This window comes from Lagopus leucura, unplaced genomic scaffold, assembly GCF_019238085.1.
Source record: "Lagopus leucura isolate 7727_CA_CO unplaced genomic scaffold, USGS_WTPT01 Super-Scaffold_100044, whole genome shotgun sequence".
Lineage (NCBI taxonomy): Eukaryota > Metazoa > Chordata > Aves > Galliformes > Phasianidae > Lagopus > Lagopus leucura.
In genome coordinates, this window is record NW_024962291.1 from 3,180,760 (window position 1) to 3,199,180 (window position 18,421).

The following is an 18,421-nucleotide window of genomic DNA, read 5'->3' on the forward strand; positions in this document are numbered from 1 at the left end:
CTTTGCCTGTGACTGCCCTCCTCACTTCTGTTCCTGCTCACATGCCAGAAGGCTCTGCTTTCTTCTCTCTTCCCTCCAGCCAGGAACCCATCTGACTGTGCCTGCGCTATATATGTGTATACATTTAAGGAAAGGGTCACCAAATGGGGAGACATCTCTAGAGCCGCTGTTTTAGAACTCCAGCATGGCTCCAGCCAGACGAAAGACATTTTATGCTAACTTTGGTGCTGCTGCCAAACGTATTCCGAGAGGCAGCCCTCATCTCATAAATTACTGCAGTTAGCAACGCTCCAGAAGGCAGGAGATATTTAAAAAACTGACAATGCAAATGAAATAGCTTATGTGAGGGATGTCTTGTGGTGAGGCCCCTCTTGAAGGGACTCAGTGTGACCTTCTCACGAGCAGTGCAGCCTCACCTGTGGCACATGCATCTGCAAGGGGTGCAACAGGGTGTGGATGGCATGGCTGTGTGTGTGTGAAGGTGCCATGGACACCAGACGAGATAGGGCTGCATTATTAGAAAGATATCCCATGCTTCACAATCACGCCTTACTGATGTCATTATTTTTTGTCAGCACATACATTTGTGAACAACTATTTTCAAGGATGACGTGCAGTAAACGTTCATAAAAAATCTCTGACAAACACCTTGAGAACTCGCTAAGAATTGAAACTGCTCCCACTGAACTACACTGCCGCATCAGTTTCACAAAAGCAAGGTCAAGCATCCCACTAGTTTCATGTTTTGTTGCTCTCTTTGATGTTTTAATAATAAGTTTTGTTATTTATATACATTTACTATATATATATATATATATATATACATATATTTTAACAAGGGCTGCTCCGAAAGTAATGCCTCCTGTTTTATTACATTGGCCCACGATGTCAGGGGTGGATGGTGGTGGTATAGCAGCAGAGGTTGAACCTTCCCACCAGTATCTCATTACACATTGTTGGCATGTGACACATGGCAGCAGAGGGGCAGCCTGACAAAATGGTGTCTGACACAGAAGTGCAGATGAAGCAAAGATGCGTTGCTAAATTCCTCCCTGCACAAAAACAAAACAAAACAAAAAGCAAAAAGAAAAGCACTAACTGACATTTATCAATGCTTGTGAACATTTATGGAGTGCAAACAGTGCGTGTGAGCACTGGCCTGGAGACTCGGTGTGGCTGAGCGCTGCAGGCCACAGCACCCCATGGGAGGGCAGACAGACTGAGGGGAAAGCCGGTTTGGGACGTGCATTTCCACTGCAACAGTTTAAGCTTTTAGCTGAACGAATGGGGAAAAGAACCAGGCAGCTTCGGCCAACACCAATAAAACATGTTCCGACAGAATTCCACATCTTGATATACACACAAAAAATGTTCTTCTGGGACAAAGGATGGAAACTTGCTTTTGGCTGGACACTTGTCTCACACTCCAGTGACTGGAGGCTTTCTGGTTATAAAGTACAGCAAATAAAAAAACTCCACGCTTCCTCTTAAGTGCTCACTGCCGCCAAGCCCAAGCGATCAGGAAAAACCCAACGCCTGACACGTTTTTTCCACACGGCTTGGGAGAGGCGGGGCCACCCCCACTGCTTCACAGGCTGCAAAATGGCGGGCGAACGGCTGGAGGAGGGCAGCGGTGCGTCCTGGGAGCTGTAGTCCCGCCGCGCCGCCGCGCCGCCGCTCTTAAAATGGCCCCCAAAGGGGAAAGCGTGGGCAACTACAACTCCCAGGATGCAAAGCGAGGCGACGCGGAGAGGAGCTGGCGCGCTTCCGCTTCTTGTTCCTGTCCTCGCCGCTTTGCCTTCTGGGAATTGTAGTCTCAGAGCCGCGTACTGCAGCGCCGTGGCGCTCGGTGGGAACTCGGTGTCCCAGCGCTCCCCGGGCAGGTGCCGTCGCGGCGGCCGTGAGGAGAGCGACAGGCGGGAAAGGCGGGTAGCGCTGTGAGCGGGCGCCGGGCCTGCGCGGCTTCGGGGTACGGAGGAGATCCAGGAAGATCCCGGTGCGGGGAGGGGAGCTGGGCCCTGAGCTGGCAAGGAGTGCGATTGATGGGCCCGCGGTGCAGGGCAAGGCGGTGGGCTGTGCCGTCGTGCTGTCTTTGCAAGGAGAACGGGGTCGCGGCCGAGGTTTGGGGTAACGGAGCTCTGCGTTTGCCTCACAGCTGCAGGAGGGCGAGGCCAGGATGGGAGAGGCTGATGGAGAATGTGCCAGCCAGAGAGACACGGGCCTGTCTGCGCTGTGCCGTGCCCGCATTGCTGTAACGAACGTGTGAGTCTGTCTGGTGTGCTGTCAGCATCTGCGTGTTTGGTATCAATGCTGTTCGTATGTTCTTTCTGTATAAATGTTCTTAGAAAAGAGGTATCCGCATTCATAGCCTGAAACAGCTGTCTTGCTCAGCTGTTCTTCTTGGTGTCTCTTTAGAGTTGCGCTCGTTTCTTTCATGTGTTATAAAACTAAACAGAAAGATGCAGGACCTTCAGATGATTATGTTGCATGTAGGGGTTGCACTAAAGGCCACGTCTCAAAGGAACCATCAGTTTCCTTAGTCAAATACAGCCAGACTGCTCACAACACAGCATTTGGGCTGTTCAGTTCTTTAGAAGTTTCTCCATGTATTAATGCCTCATGCAGATCTGTCCCCAATGGTGCATATGACCCTTCTTTACAGACATCTTTGTGGTATCCTGGGTCTCTTTTCCAGTGGCATGCAGTACCTGCAGTGCATAAGTACTACTACAGTATTTCCTGGGCTGCACTTAACTACATTTACAACTACACTGCATTTACTAATTGTTTACTTCACGTGTAAATTACAGCTTTGTTTTTTTAAAAGCCTCTCTTCTGTTGTACAGAATAAGGCTTGGTGGTGTGAACGTGGAGACTGAGTAACTGTACTGGAGCCTGCCCTAGTAGGTCTGTGCTGTTCTTTTGCCAATATTCAGGATTATCTGAAGACTTTTTATGCGAGCTCGAGTTTGTGTCAGATTTAGAACTCAGCTCTGTAGCTTTGGATGACTCAGGGAGAAAGAATTATTTTCAAAACTCATTTTAAAACTACATTTCCAGTATCTTGATGGAAATGCTTGTTTTCTAGGGCGGAAGTGCTGAGATCTTTGGTGGCTTTAACTGACCCTCGGGAAGGGAAGCTGACTCAGTCTCAAGAGAAAGTGAGTGACCAGCAGACTTCCCATGTCTGTTTACTGCGGCTTTTCAGACGAACCTATAATTGTGCAGTTTAACTTAATCTAATAGTAAATGAGAACTCTTTCCCTAATTCACATTTTGGAGAGCTGAACTGAGGTGTATGTTTGCAAACTCTATTTTTGACTGCCCAGCAAGCGGTGGGGTGATCATCAACCGCCTCAGTTCCGCAGGGCTGCCTTCAGGCAGGCGATAGGGTGTTTCAGCCTGTACTGAAACTCAGGTCGCTGTATCTTTTGATTGACCAAATGGCCAGTTCTTGCTGACCCTTGGTTGCACCCTCCCCTTGTTCCCAGTGTGCTCACACAAGCATGGCATGTGCAATTAGTTTTCACAATCCCACTCAATTCATTTCTTAAGCTCGCTCATCATGTGATCGCAACAATCTAGTAATAACATAAAAGCTTAAAGCCAAGGAAGGAGTGGACCTTGTACTTTGTCAGTTTAAAGCTAATGCAAAACTGTAGCCCTGACATGTTAGAGGCTGTTCTGCCACATTCCTTGATCAGCAGCAGTGCCCTTTTTCATAGGTAGAACGTGATTGCAGCTGGATATAAGTTGGCAATAAAGAACTGTAATAGACAAAAGAAAGTGTAAGGGATTAGGATGTGTTTTGATGGATTTATACGGTATGATAAATGCACAGTGTACTTTGGAGAATCACTGCTGTTCTTGGAAGATGTGTGGAGCAGTTATGCTCAAAAAACTTATGCTCATTGTTTAGCAATCGGTCTTGCTGATACCTTTAATGAAATTCATTACTAATTTATAATTACTTTGTATTCTTGTAATGAAGAATACAGGGCTTGTGGATGTCTTTAATATTAACGTGCATTCATTCCATGGTAATGTACTCTGATATTGTAGTAATAATTATCAGGCCTGTCTTTGAGTGATGGCCATATGTTGATTCTCATTGTGCAATTGAATTTTCATGCTTCTTTGTATTGTAGGCATTGAAGTTGCTGAGCATTTGGAAAACCATACATACAGCCATTCCTGGGCCTACATCAAGGACCTCAGTGGAGTGATAGCTCAAAGATGGGAGACCAGGATGATGATAAACCCTTCCTGGGCACTGGGGCTGCCAGTGCTGCAGACTACGAAAGAGCTCAGCCCTCTGACACAGTGTCGCTCAGCGATTCTGATTCTGATGATTTGGGGTTAGCAGATGAAGCAGAAGTTGATACAATATCTCCTGAGGATCCATCTGTAGATGATGGGGATTACAGATCAGGGGGCGCTGCTGACCCATCAGACAACACCGAGAGATCTCCTGTTCAGCCGTTCCATCTGAAGGGCATGAGTTCTACATTCTCTCTCCGCAGCCAGAGTATTTTTGATTGCTTGGAGGAGGCAGCCAAATTGTCTGTGCCCTCAATGTCTGAAGATAATGTTGTTGATGGGAGATTTAAACGTCCCTTACCTCCAACTACCATGTCAAGTAATGTGATACCAGAAAGCCTTGGAAAGCCAACCAGACCAGTGCAGGCTCCCAGAATGTCTCCAGCAGTGCCTGACTATGTGGCACACCCAGAGCGCTGGACCAAATACAGCCTAGATGGGGTGCCAGAGTCTAGTGACAAGACTAACAGGGCAGTGGCCATGGAATTTCTAGAGGGCTTGAAGAAAAGAGGAGAGGAACAAAGCTCAGCTGCTCAAGATAGCTACACCCCATATTTCAACCAGGACCCTTCCAGCTGTGGAGCTGGGAGGATTGTATTCACCAAACCTGCAAAAAGGGGTGTTGATGGACTAGAAAAGAAAATGTTGGCAGGAGAGGGTGATAAGAAACACATCAAAACAGATCTGAAAGGAAAGACTGATGACTTGAGGGAGGAGGATAAGGTAGAGCTGGGACACTTAGGTGGTGGTAGAAAAGCAACAGAGGAGGAGGAGGGATGCCTGATGGTGGAGAACCTGAATACAGAAGGTGAGCATGGTGTGGGTGAAGAGCCATTAGCAGAAAAAGTTGGATTCCATTGCAGCAAGAAGAGAAATAGGAAAAATTTCCGACCTAAAGTAGATGACGAAGGAGAGGAGGAAGAGTCTTAAATGATGGAACAAATCAGAAACATGCAAGAATTGGTATACTCTTGGATTCTGTTGTTATATATGCTTGGTTTTGTTGTTATATATATATATATATTTTTAATCAGGGACCCATGTGATACCATTTTGTTTTACTAACGGTTTGCTTTATAGCCACCCAGACCTCTTTCACTTTTAGAAATTAAGCTACTAAAAATACATTACAGACTTTGTTAGTGAGAACTCTGCAGGCGAAGGATAGTTGCAGTCTCTCAGGAGAGAATATAGCTTGCTTTGTTTGCTTGAGCAGCTCCCTGGGGATTGCTCAAGTCATCATGAGCACCATAGAAAAAGACTGTTAGCTAGAATGCTGCAAGGCATCCTCATTACCCCAGACTTTTCTTAAGTCCTGTAGAATCCAGGAACAACAGTGATGAGATTCTCATGTAGAGTTGTTTAAACATTGAAAATAAAACCAAGTCTTCCACTAGATTTGATTTCTCCTGACCTGTCCTTTTTTTGTTCTGTTTGAGATTGAGAGTACAGCATGAGAGGGCCCAGGTGGGAACTGGCAAACCAACTATTTTTTAATGTAATTTCAAATATTTAACTTACTTACTGTTACATGGAAAAAAAGAGATTAAGAAAATACCATTTTTCTTGCAGATGGGCACAACTTTGCAGAACATTCTAGTAAAGACACACTGAACATTGCTTCAGCCAAGGCTCTTCATGTTGAGTGTAGATCAGTTAACACAACTTCTTTTAGTACTATGATGTGTTGATTTATTTTTTTGCCTGCATATTTGTTTAGCCTTTCTAGATGGCACTACTTCCACGTTTCTTGGTGTACATTTGGTGGGAATCAGGGTGTTTGTAGAACTGGGTGCTTTTTACTTTGGAATTCAATAAACTTTCAGTTGTACTTTGATTTCTGCATCCCTTTGAACTGTACTGATATTAATGCAAACATAGGAGTTCAAACGACTACTCCATTTATTTGAGAACTGTTTAGAACACCTAGAATCTGGAATGTTAGTCTCAGCTTAGCCTCTTGTAACTTTCCTTCAGCTTCTTAAGGTTTGGAATCTAAAATTCACATTTTTAAGATTTTGGTGATTTTACAATACATAGATACATACATAGCCTGATAGACCGAATCAGATCAACAACAAAAATAGCTGTATCAGAAAGGAAGTGGTTGAGAAGAATACAGCAGGTTGCAGATTGCAATATACACCTTATTTCCTAACAAACAACGCAGCTCAGTACAATCATGCTGGTTTTACAACTTACCCTTTGCCTAGAGTGAAGAGCATTTAGCACAGGATCCAAGTTCTGTCACTGTTAATGGTGCTGCTATGGTCAGGGGTGCAGCTGGATAAGCTGGACAATCACTTATTTATGAAGAAGTCAGAAGATTAATTTCTATTAATTAAAGACTCCTGGTGAAAGACATTTTGATCACATCTGAGATTTTTTTTTTTTCCCCCCCAACTCTGTGTTGAGATATCTGGCAATAGAGAGTCTTCTCCCAACCTATCTTTGTTGTGTATGAGCAGTGTAAAATATGAATGAGGAAATTAAGTTCAGTTCAAACGTGGCAGCATGTGACCACAACCCACTGCTTACTTGCCTTTTTTGACACTGTTTACATTGATACAAAGAAAATTCCTGTTACAGGACAGCAGTCATGCTCATTTTATTTGTATATCTCATACAAAATTATAATAAAGCCAGCTAACATTTGTGTGCTAGAAAGGTACATGTCAGTTGCAGTAATGCAAAAAAAATGGCCATCAGTCCAAATTCATAATTTCTAAGAAAATTCTTGCTAAATATTCTTGGTTTTTTTTTTTCCTTTTTTTTCTTTTTTTTTTTTTTCTGAGCTTTGAGAGAAAAACAGAATAAAGTCAGAGAATTGAGAATTGCTTAGATGCAAGGGTGATGTCTTAGAATAGCAGTGTGCTGACAGCAGGTACATGATCTGGCACTGAACTGAAAAAGCAAGCAGCAGAAGCTGGGGGTCTGACTGGAAGGGTCACTTGCTTTGTGTTTGGAAACTGTCTGCATGCCACTGAAGAGTTGAGAACCACGCAGTGAGTTTTTGGGGATGAGTGAGGAGCCTGCATTAATGAACAGCCAGAGAAGAGAGCCAGAAGTGGGAGGAGAAACGGTGAGTGCAATCATTTGAGAGCTACAAGAACTCTAGGAACTGTGTGAATTGTATAAAAGTTGGTATCCCAGGCCCCTTCTTTCCTGTGGAAACTTTCTTCAATTCTTTTCAAAGCAACTCATAAATGCAAGCTCGCTTTTTTGGCATAGGAAGTGGGTTGGTTTTTAGTGAGGAAATGATCGCCCTTTAAAAGGGAAACTCCTTTGGAAAGAACATGAAAATCAGTGATGATGAAGTGTGATTAGAGCATGGAACATTGGGAACAGGCTGTGTAGAAAACAAGGTGGTTGTCATCCTGGACCTAGTGCAGTCTGTGGGGGGAGCAATGGAGAAAAAGGCCAATGGAGGAGCGGTAGGGAAGAAAGCTCAAGAAATCAAACATTAGTATTATTTCTCATAAGGTGTGAAGATAGCACTGAAGACTTCAAGGTTTGGGTCTTGTGCCTTCCTGAGATCAGGATTTTACTTTGATGGTAATTCAGCAGGGCAAAGGGTTCAGTCCAAAGAAATGAGAATGAAATTTAATTATCCATGTAGGTGACGTCAGCCTCAGTTGGATCTGCACGCTCTTCTCTTCCAGCCCTTTCTGGCAAAGGCACTTCAGTGCTGGCATTTCTCAAACCTAGTAGGATTGTAAAAGTTACGTGTTTCTTCAAAGCTTTAGGACAAGGGTTACATAATAGTAATTAGGAAACTTTAAAATGTTGGAAATAACCCATAGTAAAATTACACTGTAGGTGGAAGTACTTCATGTTTGCTCCGTAAATGATAAAAACAGGTTTCTTGGGGTTTTTTTCTTCTTTTTTCCTCAGCTATTTCAGTCTATATAACACAGTATTAAAATCTGAGTAACGTGCTACAGGACAGTTTTTACTGGAATGCTTATAATGAACCAGTGTATTTATGTGCTTTGAAAACTACAAAAATTAAGTCAAATATGAGGTTAATTCGACTCTTGAGAAGCTGGTTATAGCAAACTGTTGTAGGACAGAGCTGCTGTTAGGATCAAATCTGCTTGTTTATCGATAGACTTCAATTTTCACTGACAATTTCTTTCAGTATTTTCAGAATATTATAGCTTGCTGTGCATACTGAGGTGGTATGAAAGAAAATATTTTTCTAAGCTGGCTTTGCTTTGCCTATGTTTAAAATTAGAATAATATGCCTGGTTAAGTATGTTGATGTTTCCTCCCATGGTTGGGAAAATTGCAAATTATTTGTTTCTGGTATATCTGTGGTTTGCTTCAGGAACCTCAGACAGATCTCATTCCCCCTCCACCTTCACTGATGTCAATGCAAATGGACAAAGACAAATTGACATATTTCATGGGATCCAGCACACCTCTGCCTGCAGGAATGCTTTGAGGTCTTGTCATGTCAAGACTTACTTGAGTTTCCAGCTGTTTGTTTCCCTTGTTGTACCCTCATGCTTGGTTTAAGTTTTTGGAGAGATGGGTTTGTGGTTGTTTTTTTGTTCTTGCTGTTGTTGTTTTGGCGATATATAGTAATTAGTAAATATTTGATTGTATTCTTAATTATCTATTTCAAAATATTTATTGAATTGGATATCCTGTACTGGCTGAGATATAGTCTCTTTCTGCCTCTGATCTTTTAAACTCCAAAAAATGGAGTTCTGGGACGTAAGACGAAGTTACCAAATGACAGAAAGAATTGCAGCACCAAAGGCAGATGAACTGAGTTGATTAAAACAAAATGTGATTTTTTTTTTTTAATGGTTATTACTGTGCAAAAGTCAATTTCTTGGTAGTATTGTCTCTCATTGACTCAAAAAAAAAAAAAAAAAAAAAGGGAAAAAAAAAAAGAATCCCAAGAGACAGTCCTTTCAGGAAACCACGTATCCTTAACATCACATGATGTCATTCTAAGCTGCAGTGAACAATAGTCCATTCCCATAACCCCAAGCTTTTAGATACGTTTTGCCAAAGGTGCATGAATATTCTGTTTGCTGTTTGTATTTCCATTACCTGTAGGCGTACTCCTTTGCACTTCCCTCTGTAGTTCCTTTCCAATCTTTTTTGGTTTTGTTGCATTTTTCTGAATGAAATCACCTGGCTGTGTTAATTAGGTTTTCCATGATGGCTTTCAATACTTACATGTGTAGTTTGGATCTGTCTGCTTGCAGAAGAGGTTGGTTTTGGTTAAAACATCTGCCATCGAGGAGATAACAGCTGTACAGTAGCAAATCTATAGAACAGGCAGTGATTTCTGCATCAGTTTTTCTTTTTGTAGTATTGCATCCAATCTTAAATTTACAGGAAAGACTGTAGGTAGCAACTGGAAGCAGTGTCAGAATTATCATACTCAACTTTGTTCAAAATAGTTGAACTGACTTGGAGGAAGATCAGTGTTGAATGTCTTCCTTATTTTCTGAGTATATTGCATTATCTCATTCTGGCACAACCTTATTAAAGCATTTATTGTCTATTCCTGTTGAACCTGTATTTGGTTTCAATTTTGTTTATTGAATAGAGTTGCTTTTTCCAGGAAGCCATAAAAGTGATAAGAAATGGGGGAGAAACTGCAATGGGAGCATTAAGGCAAGCAACTTTCGACTAGGCCAAAATTGCATTGGAGAATTCTGGGAACAAAGAAAACAATAACAGTTTTATATGTAGCACACAGTAATGCTCAGCGTTTTCAAACTGTTTAACAAACATTTATTTATGTTCTAAGGGTTTGCCATCAAAAGCTTGAGATAGAGTTTCCTTCTATTATTCTTGTTGAGCATTTATGTGTTAATGCTTCCCTTTGAGAAGCTTGTACGCAAGAAAACTTGAAAACCGATGTCCAATATTAGTCTCTGTCAAATAAGACAGACTATGGGTGTTTTCATTGTTGTCACTTTTAAAGTAAGAAAGGTTGGGTGAAGAAAGGGGAAGGAGTGTGGAGGATTTGCATCCAGAGGCAGCCTGAGGGGAAGAAGTGGGCACTTCTGAAGTATGCCAGCAAAAAGAGCGAGAAACTGTGTTCCCCTTTCTATGGGAGGTTAGAAAAGTTTCTTTATATCGTTGTAATTACAGATAAAATAAGGAAAGTGAAGTCATTATACAGATTATTCCTTTTATCCCTACAGAGTGAATACCAAACACTGTCAAAGACCGGCATCAGTGATAAAAAATGGGCCAAGCCACACACACAAAAAAGAAAGAAACAGTGAGATCCTAATGTTGATATGATGTTGATATGACTTACCTGGGATTCTATAACTTTAAGCCTCTTTTCTTGCTCCTTCAATCCACTGAGGTATTTAGACAAATTATCCACCCTGTGGAAACAAAAATGATGTGCTGCTGAGCGAAAAAGAAATGCCTCCGATTAAATACTAAACCACAGATAATGAGTAACTTACACTTTATCTGTGACCCCCTGCTTGCAGTTCTGTGCTGCTGGGACAGCCCAGAGCCCCCTAGAAGTTTTGCCCTTTTGAAGGGTTGCTGTAAGTATTTACTGAACAGAGCAGCACAAACCTCCCGTACTCGCTGCCCAAGGGCTCTTTGTGAACTTGCCTAGATGACAGTGATCATACAGCTTGTGGTTAAGGCTGCTTAGCTGTATCTTTCCAATCCATTATGTCTCATCTATTTCAAAAGTAAATTGATCCTACCATGAAAATTAAGACCATGATATATATTCCATTAATACAGGGCTATGAGCCATTTGATTTCTTCAAGGTTTCATCTTCAGAAACTGATTTGGTGTATAAATCTCTAGAGGGACTATGTGTATAAATCTCTGAAGTGTGGAGAACTTGAAAATGATACCTCCAAATCGAGCTGTCCACACATCTTCTACATGCTTTACCTCTTCTTCCATCCCATCTTTACTCCTCTCATCTGATTCCCCATAAGCTCCCCAAATGCAGAGTTCAGTGAATGGCTTTCTGAAGGTTGTGTAAGATTTCAAATAAACAGGCAGGTTTGCTAGCAGCTAAGACCAGCAATAAGAAACCACAGTCTCAGTGGTAGTCATCTGAACTTGTCTGATCTCTTCCTGGCTCTGCTACATCTGATATTATGCCCATTATTTAGGAGCAATTACACACGTTTGTGTGTAACAAACCATTATTGTTTGATTTCAACAACGTAATAATTCTAAATTATTAAGAATAAAGAGCCTGTTAAATTACAGGGAGAGGAGTAGTTTCCAAGAACACGTATCTCTTTGTCATTGTTATTTAAAGAAGTGAACTTCTGAATAGTAATTTTGCACTTTTATTTGTCAGAATACTGTACCAATTTAAGTGATACTCCCATTGGGATGATATTTTAGAGAATATTAAAACGGAGACCCAGTTACTTAAATTAAATTTGAGACCTGATACCAGGAATTTCTTGTGCAAAATTGTAGTGTTATGTCCTAATGCCATTAGTAGTAGTTCTTCTGTACCTATGGGCTGGGGATAATTCCAGAGATCACAAATCTTCATTCAAAAGTCTAAATCTCTTTCTGTTTTGGAAAGGGCAATTTCATTGGATTTTGATCAATGCTTTGTGTCCAGGTATGTTATGTTCCTATAGAGGATGGAAGTACATGCTCTGCAGTGTAACAACAGAACTATTCTTCCATCATTCCATTCATTTCTTCATGAATTTGAGCTTAACTGCAAGTTTGGCTGGAGCTTACAGGTTTGTAATTGTACATACTTCAACAATGTCAAGAAATATCTCAAAGCAACACTTGTTCATGAAAAACATTCCATGAAGAACATCAATCCCATTAGACTCTTCATATAAACCGTACAAGTGCCTGAGCCTTATCTCATGCAAATCTGAAGACCTGCAAGGTTCACTTAATGTAGGTCAGAGTAACATACTTATTAGATGTGGCCTTCAGCCTTTCTTCACCACTTTCTTTTCTTTCTTGTTCAAGTTTTATTAGATAATTTTCTTTTTGCACCAGCTCCCATGTTATGATTTTTTGATCTAGGCCTACTGGAAGATCTCTTTCTGTAGGGGGGAAAAAAAAGATACTAAATATTATATGTTGCTCCCTTTTCTCCTGCACTGGTTTAAGTAATGAAAGGCTGCTATGCAAAGAAACCTCAGGCCTTGCTTTGCCACTGTAGGAGTGACAAGCTATGAAAGTTTAGTGTAAAATAAGTATTTTCTACACTTTTTATTTTCTTGTAATGCAAGGCAGTAGACTTACTGCAGTTGAATAAGAGTCCTGAGTTTTCTAAAGAACAGCACAGGCCAATTTCAGTGATTCCTGAATAATTCATTCAGAGTATCACTTGTTATCTCTTCAGAAATCAAGTGTGTTTAGGCAGTTTGATATCAACACCTTTGTCGTAATAACGATGTTGTGTAGAGAAATGCACTGTGGGAAATTGTTTATAGTACAGACTGTGTCATCATTTTTCATGTCTGCTCTCCTTTTTGTTAAATACAATAAATTACAGCTCTTAGCTTGTGGAGATCTTACTTTCTCTTCTGTGTTGCTTATGCAGCATATCCTTGCAGAGTATTGGGGTCTCCTGTTGGCAGATATGTGTTAACAGCTGTAGCATAAATGCTAGATCACAGTTTGAAGCAGTGATTGAGCACCTGGTGGGAAGACAGGGCCAACCCAGGGAAGCTCAGGTGTATGTAGTGTACCTGAGTGACCAGAAGGGGTGGAGCCAGGATCTGCCCCTTCACAGACTTCATTTTAAGGTTGGCAGTGGAGGTGATGGCCTCTCTTGCTGGAGATCCCTGACTACCTGAGGGCATCTAAAGGTAAACAAATTCTTCCCTTTATTTCTGTGCTTACAGCTGTTGCATTTGAGCCAGTCTTCACTTGTTGTAGCTTAGGTCTTTGCTACTCCCCTATCGTTCCTGTGCTTTCCATCACGTTATAGCATTAAGCTAGCTTACCCAGATGTTGCTTCTTGTGTTCCATTTTGTTGAAGATTATTTGAAGAACCAAAGTTATGTGATTAATAATGATAAATGGTGGTGCTAAGGCAGGCCGCCCGTGGTATTCAACGATCAGGTTGTAGCGTTGTAGTTTCCAGAAGATATCTGCGTTGCCCTGAACAACTTGAAAAGTGTAGCTGTCATTGGGAAAAATAAAAATAAAAAAAATTGCAGAACTAGTTTTACCTCAGTAAGCTAAAGCTTGTTATTACAAATATAGCCCATGTGTACTTTAATAAAAGGAACAGCAAGTTCAGTAAGCAGCGTTTACTTAACCTAAAGTTTGTGTGGGTTTTTAACTATTAAAAAAACTGCAGTTGCGACTTCAAATGATAAGGAAATAATCAAGAAAAACTATCTCTTAAAAAGAAAAAAGGCAATTCAACTTCAGCAAGATTGGCAAACACGTGATGTTACTTCTTCAACCAAATGAATAATCATTAACATTTTTGACTTGATGTGTTTCTCCAGCATGCAGAGTATCCAGCATCTGCCAAGTTTACAGCTGCTCTGTACCTGCAGACTCTTGCTGCAGCATAGCTAGAGATCCAGGCACATTTAATTGATTATTTGACTGTAAAAGGTCCTTTTTTGTTCTTGCTTTTAATGTAGCTAGAGTGAGGACGATGAGAACTTAAGAACTATATGATCCTGAAAGTCTAGTTATCAACCCCTAAATAATTAGTTGGGAAAGCTACTAGTGTGTTTCAGTATAGCTAACCAACAGCAGTGTAGTAAATGTGGGCATTTGGTTAAGCTCTTACCTTCTCTGTCTTAATACTTACTGAAGCTGCTCTTACCTGAACATGGCAATCAGGAGATTCATAAGGAGAACATTTGTGACTAGTAGGAAGATGACCAACAGAAGTATGACAAGCCAGTTGGCATAGTTGTTGGGACATGATGGTGAGTTCTGCAGAATCTGCAGTGGATTAAATGTACAGTTCCTGGGATATACTCGTGAGGCTATGAAGGAAGAGAGAGAAATAATGTAGTTTTGACAAATTTCTCTTGCTTGTATTTCTTAGCCTGGAGACAAAAGCTTTGCATTTTGCTGAGCAAAATATCTTGCCTTCAACCGAGAATGTCAAGAATTGCAAATTTTCTGGTTTGAGGTGCTGCATTTTACAGACTTTTCAAGGAAAAAAGGAAACTGAGTACCTTTAAGTATGCCTTCTCATAAGAACTCATGACGAGAATGATTGCGTATGTTTAATACCTTTTTCTGGTAAGGTATAAATCAAGGATGATGTTGAGATCTCATCTGCATGTGAACAGTAGCATAATTTTCTTTTGAATATATGTAATTATTAGAGATTAAGACAAACGTTGTGGTAGTATGTAACTTTTGTACTGTCTCAGTTTTTGACTAGCAAGTGGAGCTGTAAATACGAGGCAAACAGGCCAGCTTTCTGGCTGGTTGAATTACTGAGTTAATTCTTGCAATCATGCAATCCTTTACGTGAACTAATATCCCATGTTGCAGGTTTTGTAAAAAGGCACAGTGATGCACATCACTGCATCAGTTGTGGACCCCTATGTCCTTGCATCTCCTCAATCCTCATGCTAGTATGCATGCTAGAGGAGAGTACTTGGTAGAAGCAGGCAATGGTGTTCCTCACTCAAATTTAGACTGTTGCTTTGTACATCAGAGCTTGCAGTCAAGGTTAGGAAGAACAGTGCTATTGTATCAGTTTATAGGTATAGCTAACCTTTCATCCTGCCTCCAGTTATAGCAGCAGCAAGTTCTTAGACTAACGTACAGGAAAAACATGGAGTGGCATTGTTTGGGTATCTTCTCCACTGGAGCATGTGGCTGAGCAACGTGCCCAGGCAGGTTATTTGTATTTAATAATGATATTGAGGGATTCCTCGATGAATTTGTCCAGCTGATTTCTGAGTCTGTGTACGTTTCTAGCATTCAAAGCATCACAAAGCAATGAAGCAGCTCACCTTTAGTTATGTGTGTGAAAAAACACCACCTCTGTCTGTTTGGAAATCCTTTGCTACTTACTGAGGAAAAGGTAACTATTTTCTATTGTTTATATTAATGTTAGTCATCCAAATCTTCCTACACTGGGATGCAGATCAGAAGTAGTTTAACTGGTTGTTTACTTTTCGTTGTTGTTCAATTGTTTTTCTGGAAGTTATATCATGTAATTATTTAAATCCACAAATTCAAAGCACTTATATTTACATTTTTGTTCTCCATTTTTTTTTTCCCCCCCACTAATAATGCCTTTCCCCATGACAATGGATAAACTCACAATCTTACCCTTTAGTACAGTTATCTCACAGGCTGCCATAGCTGTCACCAAGCACATTAACTTAAGTTATCCATACTGAATTTCTTTTGGTGTCTCTTCACTCATGAGGTCATTTTGCAACTTTTAGGTGTTGCCTTCAGTTTTTACTACCCAGTAATTTTTTTCATCTGCAAACGCTACCTTTTTTCTTTGGAGTTCCAGTGGAGAGATGCAGACTTTATACTGTGTTTTACCTGTTCTCATGTTTATATCCAAATATTTGCCTGTCGTGATTGTTTTTATGTTGTCTTGTTTGAAATATTGCACAAATGCAATTACTAGCTTTATTTGATTTGGGCAGATTTAACTACGAAGTAAACAAATGCCCGACCAGAATATTTATTCAAAAATACAAGTGTTTCGTTATGGGCCAAGCTGTACTGCTGTAAAACTGTCATGTTAAACCAGTGCCAAAAGTATGGAGATGTTGTTATTTTGCTTTACATGAAGGTTATGTGGGTCTAGATTAGGCTGGATGGAAGCGGATTGAGGCAGAAGAAGGTATGCCAACCTCTAAAACTGCAAGTCCTTGTGAGAATACTTTAGGCAGCCTCTCTAAATAGGGCAAACTGTCATGTTTGATGTAATTCCACCCTGTACATTATCTCATTTTGCAAATTCACTACTTATATCATAGCCACGTGAAGGCTTTGGTTTTCAGGACAATTTTTTTTTTTTAATTGTTATTTATTGAAAAAACTGAACAACAAATACTGGGAAGAAGGCATTCAAAGATGGCAAGGTTAGGGGAGAAAGAAATTTCCTTACTGTCTATTTCATCCAGTGGGATCTGGCCAAATATCTGGAGGTAGGGACGGTAAAGCACCCTTCTGAATATCCACTCCACTCGGCTGTCATCAGGGTGAAGCAGAGCTTGAGTTGTCACACCATAGGCAATGAGCCACACACTCAAGAAGAATAGGAAGAAGAAAACATCTTTCATCTAAAAGAGGGAAAGGAAGGAAGAAAAGGAGGGCAGGTGATTGTAGCAGCATGTTCGAAGAAAGAACAGTAGTTCAGTATGATAACTGTTCAAATAATTGTTTTTCTTTGTAAGCTTGTTTAGGCTAAAGGAGGTTGAATCTGATGGAGTTTCTCACACAATTCCCTTCCTGACCCTGCTGTTAAAATGTGGCTCTTGGCCAATCAGCAGCATTTTTCTTTGTTAGTTCATTCAGATAAAGGCATGTTATAATTTAAAGTTTTTGCTTTTCAATCATGTAACATTTATTTTTTAAACATCTTCTCCTTTAAATGATTGCCTTTTAAATGGAGGTTTTCTATGAGATCTTGCAGTACCGTTGAATTACAAAAGTCTGCTGCAGCAAATCCTGGCTAACAGTGCTCATTGATAAACTCTGAACCATTGGTACAGCAAACATTGGAGATCAGAAGGATCAGGTATCAAAGTAATGCATTTGAGGGATTCTTTCCAAGGCTTCCTGCTTTTAAACATTGTGCTTCTCTACAGAAGCACATAATTGAATCCTAAGACACTTACTTAAAAAAAAAATAAAAATTGAATATGTATTTCAAGTGCAATAATTTTTCCCTAGTGGAAGAAGAACACTTCATCCTCTTTCCATCTAATCTGACAGAGTTCATTATGGGCTGTAGATTCATTTCAATTAGATTACAGGATTGCACAGTTTCCCAAATGCAGAGGTATTTCAGACCTTCAGAAGGTAACTATAAGTCCCGTTAAGAAATGCAGTATCTGTGGCAAGCAAGACATGGTTGATGTCTCTAACTTTTATCAAACTGGTTTGTTTTCTGGATGATTCCAGATTTGTCAGTGCTACAGGCCTTTAACAACATCGTAACTCAGTGAAAGCAGTGGTTTGTTTGGGAATACTCTTTTCCAGTCTGTGGTCTCTCTAAGCTGGCACTGTTCTGGCATCAAACTACCATTGTAACAGACTTGTTTCAGCAATTCAGTTGGGGGTAAAAAGGAGAAAGACAGTAAAACACAATCTTGGTTTTCTTCCCTATTTAAGAGAAGTGATCTTGCTTTAGCCAACCTGATGAATGTTTCAGGGAGATACTGTTTACTGAACTAAATTTCACTGTTCTTTTGTTTGATACAAGGCTCAATATTGAGCTACCAAAGGTAAGGCATTGCGGTGGCTTGAATATGGGGAAGATGAAAGCTCCCATGTTATGGCTTTGTCTAGGCTGCCACTTATTTTCTTTTGTGTATATTCTTAATCCGTGTTACTTCATATGAACTCAGATGCTAACGTAGTAGATGCATCACCATATTTGTTCAGGGCCGTGGTTTAGCTTGGTATGCAGCCAGGAAGGGTTAGGAGCTGTAGATCTGCCTTCTTCTCTTACTTTAAACTCTGCTAATGTGGTGAACTAGATAATGTACGAGAGCAAATATTTATTTGCCATTTACCCTTTTGCTACTCAAAGCAAATGTCATGCTGGAGTTCCCGTTATTGCATCTGTAGACAGATCCAAATAGCTTGGCAGTTATGTTTATTCAACGTATAGGCTTGTTTAGACTGTAGGGCTTTTACTGAGCTCTGCTGTGAGTCACAAGTCAAATGTTTGTAGAATCTGTAATAGCATTTACTATTAGATAAACTATTAATCAGTTATCATGAGCTAATTGGCCTGGAGGATTAACATACTGAAATAAAAAGCTGTTTCAGCGTACTGCCCCACACCCAAGTACAAAAACCATAGTCCTACCGTCTCATTTCCTGCAGGAGAGCTGAAATAAATAGAAATATTTCATCTGCATCTTCCAGCGCATGCTCACAAGGTGCTATGTTTTCATTGTAAAT

At 40.5% G+C, this 18,421-nt stretch overlaps 2 protein-coding genes across 6 annotated transcripts in view; one reads left to right on the top strand and one right to left on the bottom strand.

The window, feature by feature from the left end:
• Nucleotides 1-1,890: 1,890 nt before the first annotated feature.
• Nucleotides 1,891-6,165, top strand: TSSC4 (tumor suppressing subtransferable candidate 4). 5 transcript variants are annotated; one of them, XM_042884564.1, is made up of 4 exons: nucleotides 1,892-1,969; nucleotides 2,156-2,260; nucleotides 3,089-3,161; nucleotides 4,149-6,165. In XM_042884564.1, exon 4 carries the CDS (start codon nucleotides 4,237-4,239, stop codon nucleotides 5,248-5,250), a length of 1,014 nt encoding a protein of 337 aa, XP_042740498.1. In that variant the 5' UTR covers nucleotides 1,892-1,969; nucleotides 2,156-2,260; nucleotides 3,089-3,161; nucleotides 4,149-4,236; the 3' UTR covers nucleotides 5,251-6,165. The 5 variants fall into 5 exon arrangements, with proteins under 5 accessions (XP_042740500.1, XP_042740498.1, XP_042740499.1 ...); XM_042884563.1 differs by lacking the exon at nucleotides 1,892-1,969 and adding an exon at nucleotides 2,051-2,068 and having other exon boundaries at nucleotides 2,156-2,262; XM_042884565.1 differs by lacking the exon at nucleotides 3,089-3,161 and having other exon boundaries at nucleotides 2,156-2,262.
• A 750-nt stretch (nucleotides 6,166-6,915) lies between these two features.
• Nucleotides 6,916-18,421, bottom strand: part of TRPM5 (transient receptor potential cation channel subfamily M member 5) — a 36,460-nt gene continuing 24,954 nt past the window's right edge. Inside the window, 7 exon segments of the mRNA XM_042884560.1 lie at nucleotides 6,916-8,024; nucleotides 9,517-9,607; nucleotides 10,616-10,688; nucleotides 12,237-12,369; nucleotides 13,279-13,457; nucleotides 14,121-14,286; nucleotides 16,395-16,569. Of these exon segments, the coding sequence (XP_042740494.1) occupies nucleotides 7,924-8,024; nucleotides 9,517-9,607; nucleotides 10,616-10,688; nucleotides 12,237-12,369; nucleotides 13,279-13,457; nucleotides 14,121-14,286; nucleotides 16,395-16,569 (918 nt within the window). The 3' untranslated portion in view covers nucleotides 6,916-7,923.

Coding starts and splice junctions, on each gene's coding strand:
- TSSC4 (XM_042884566.1), top strand. CDS start 4,237: ATGGGAGACCAGGATGATGATAAACCCTTCCTGGGCACTGGGGCTGCC.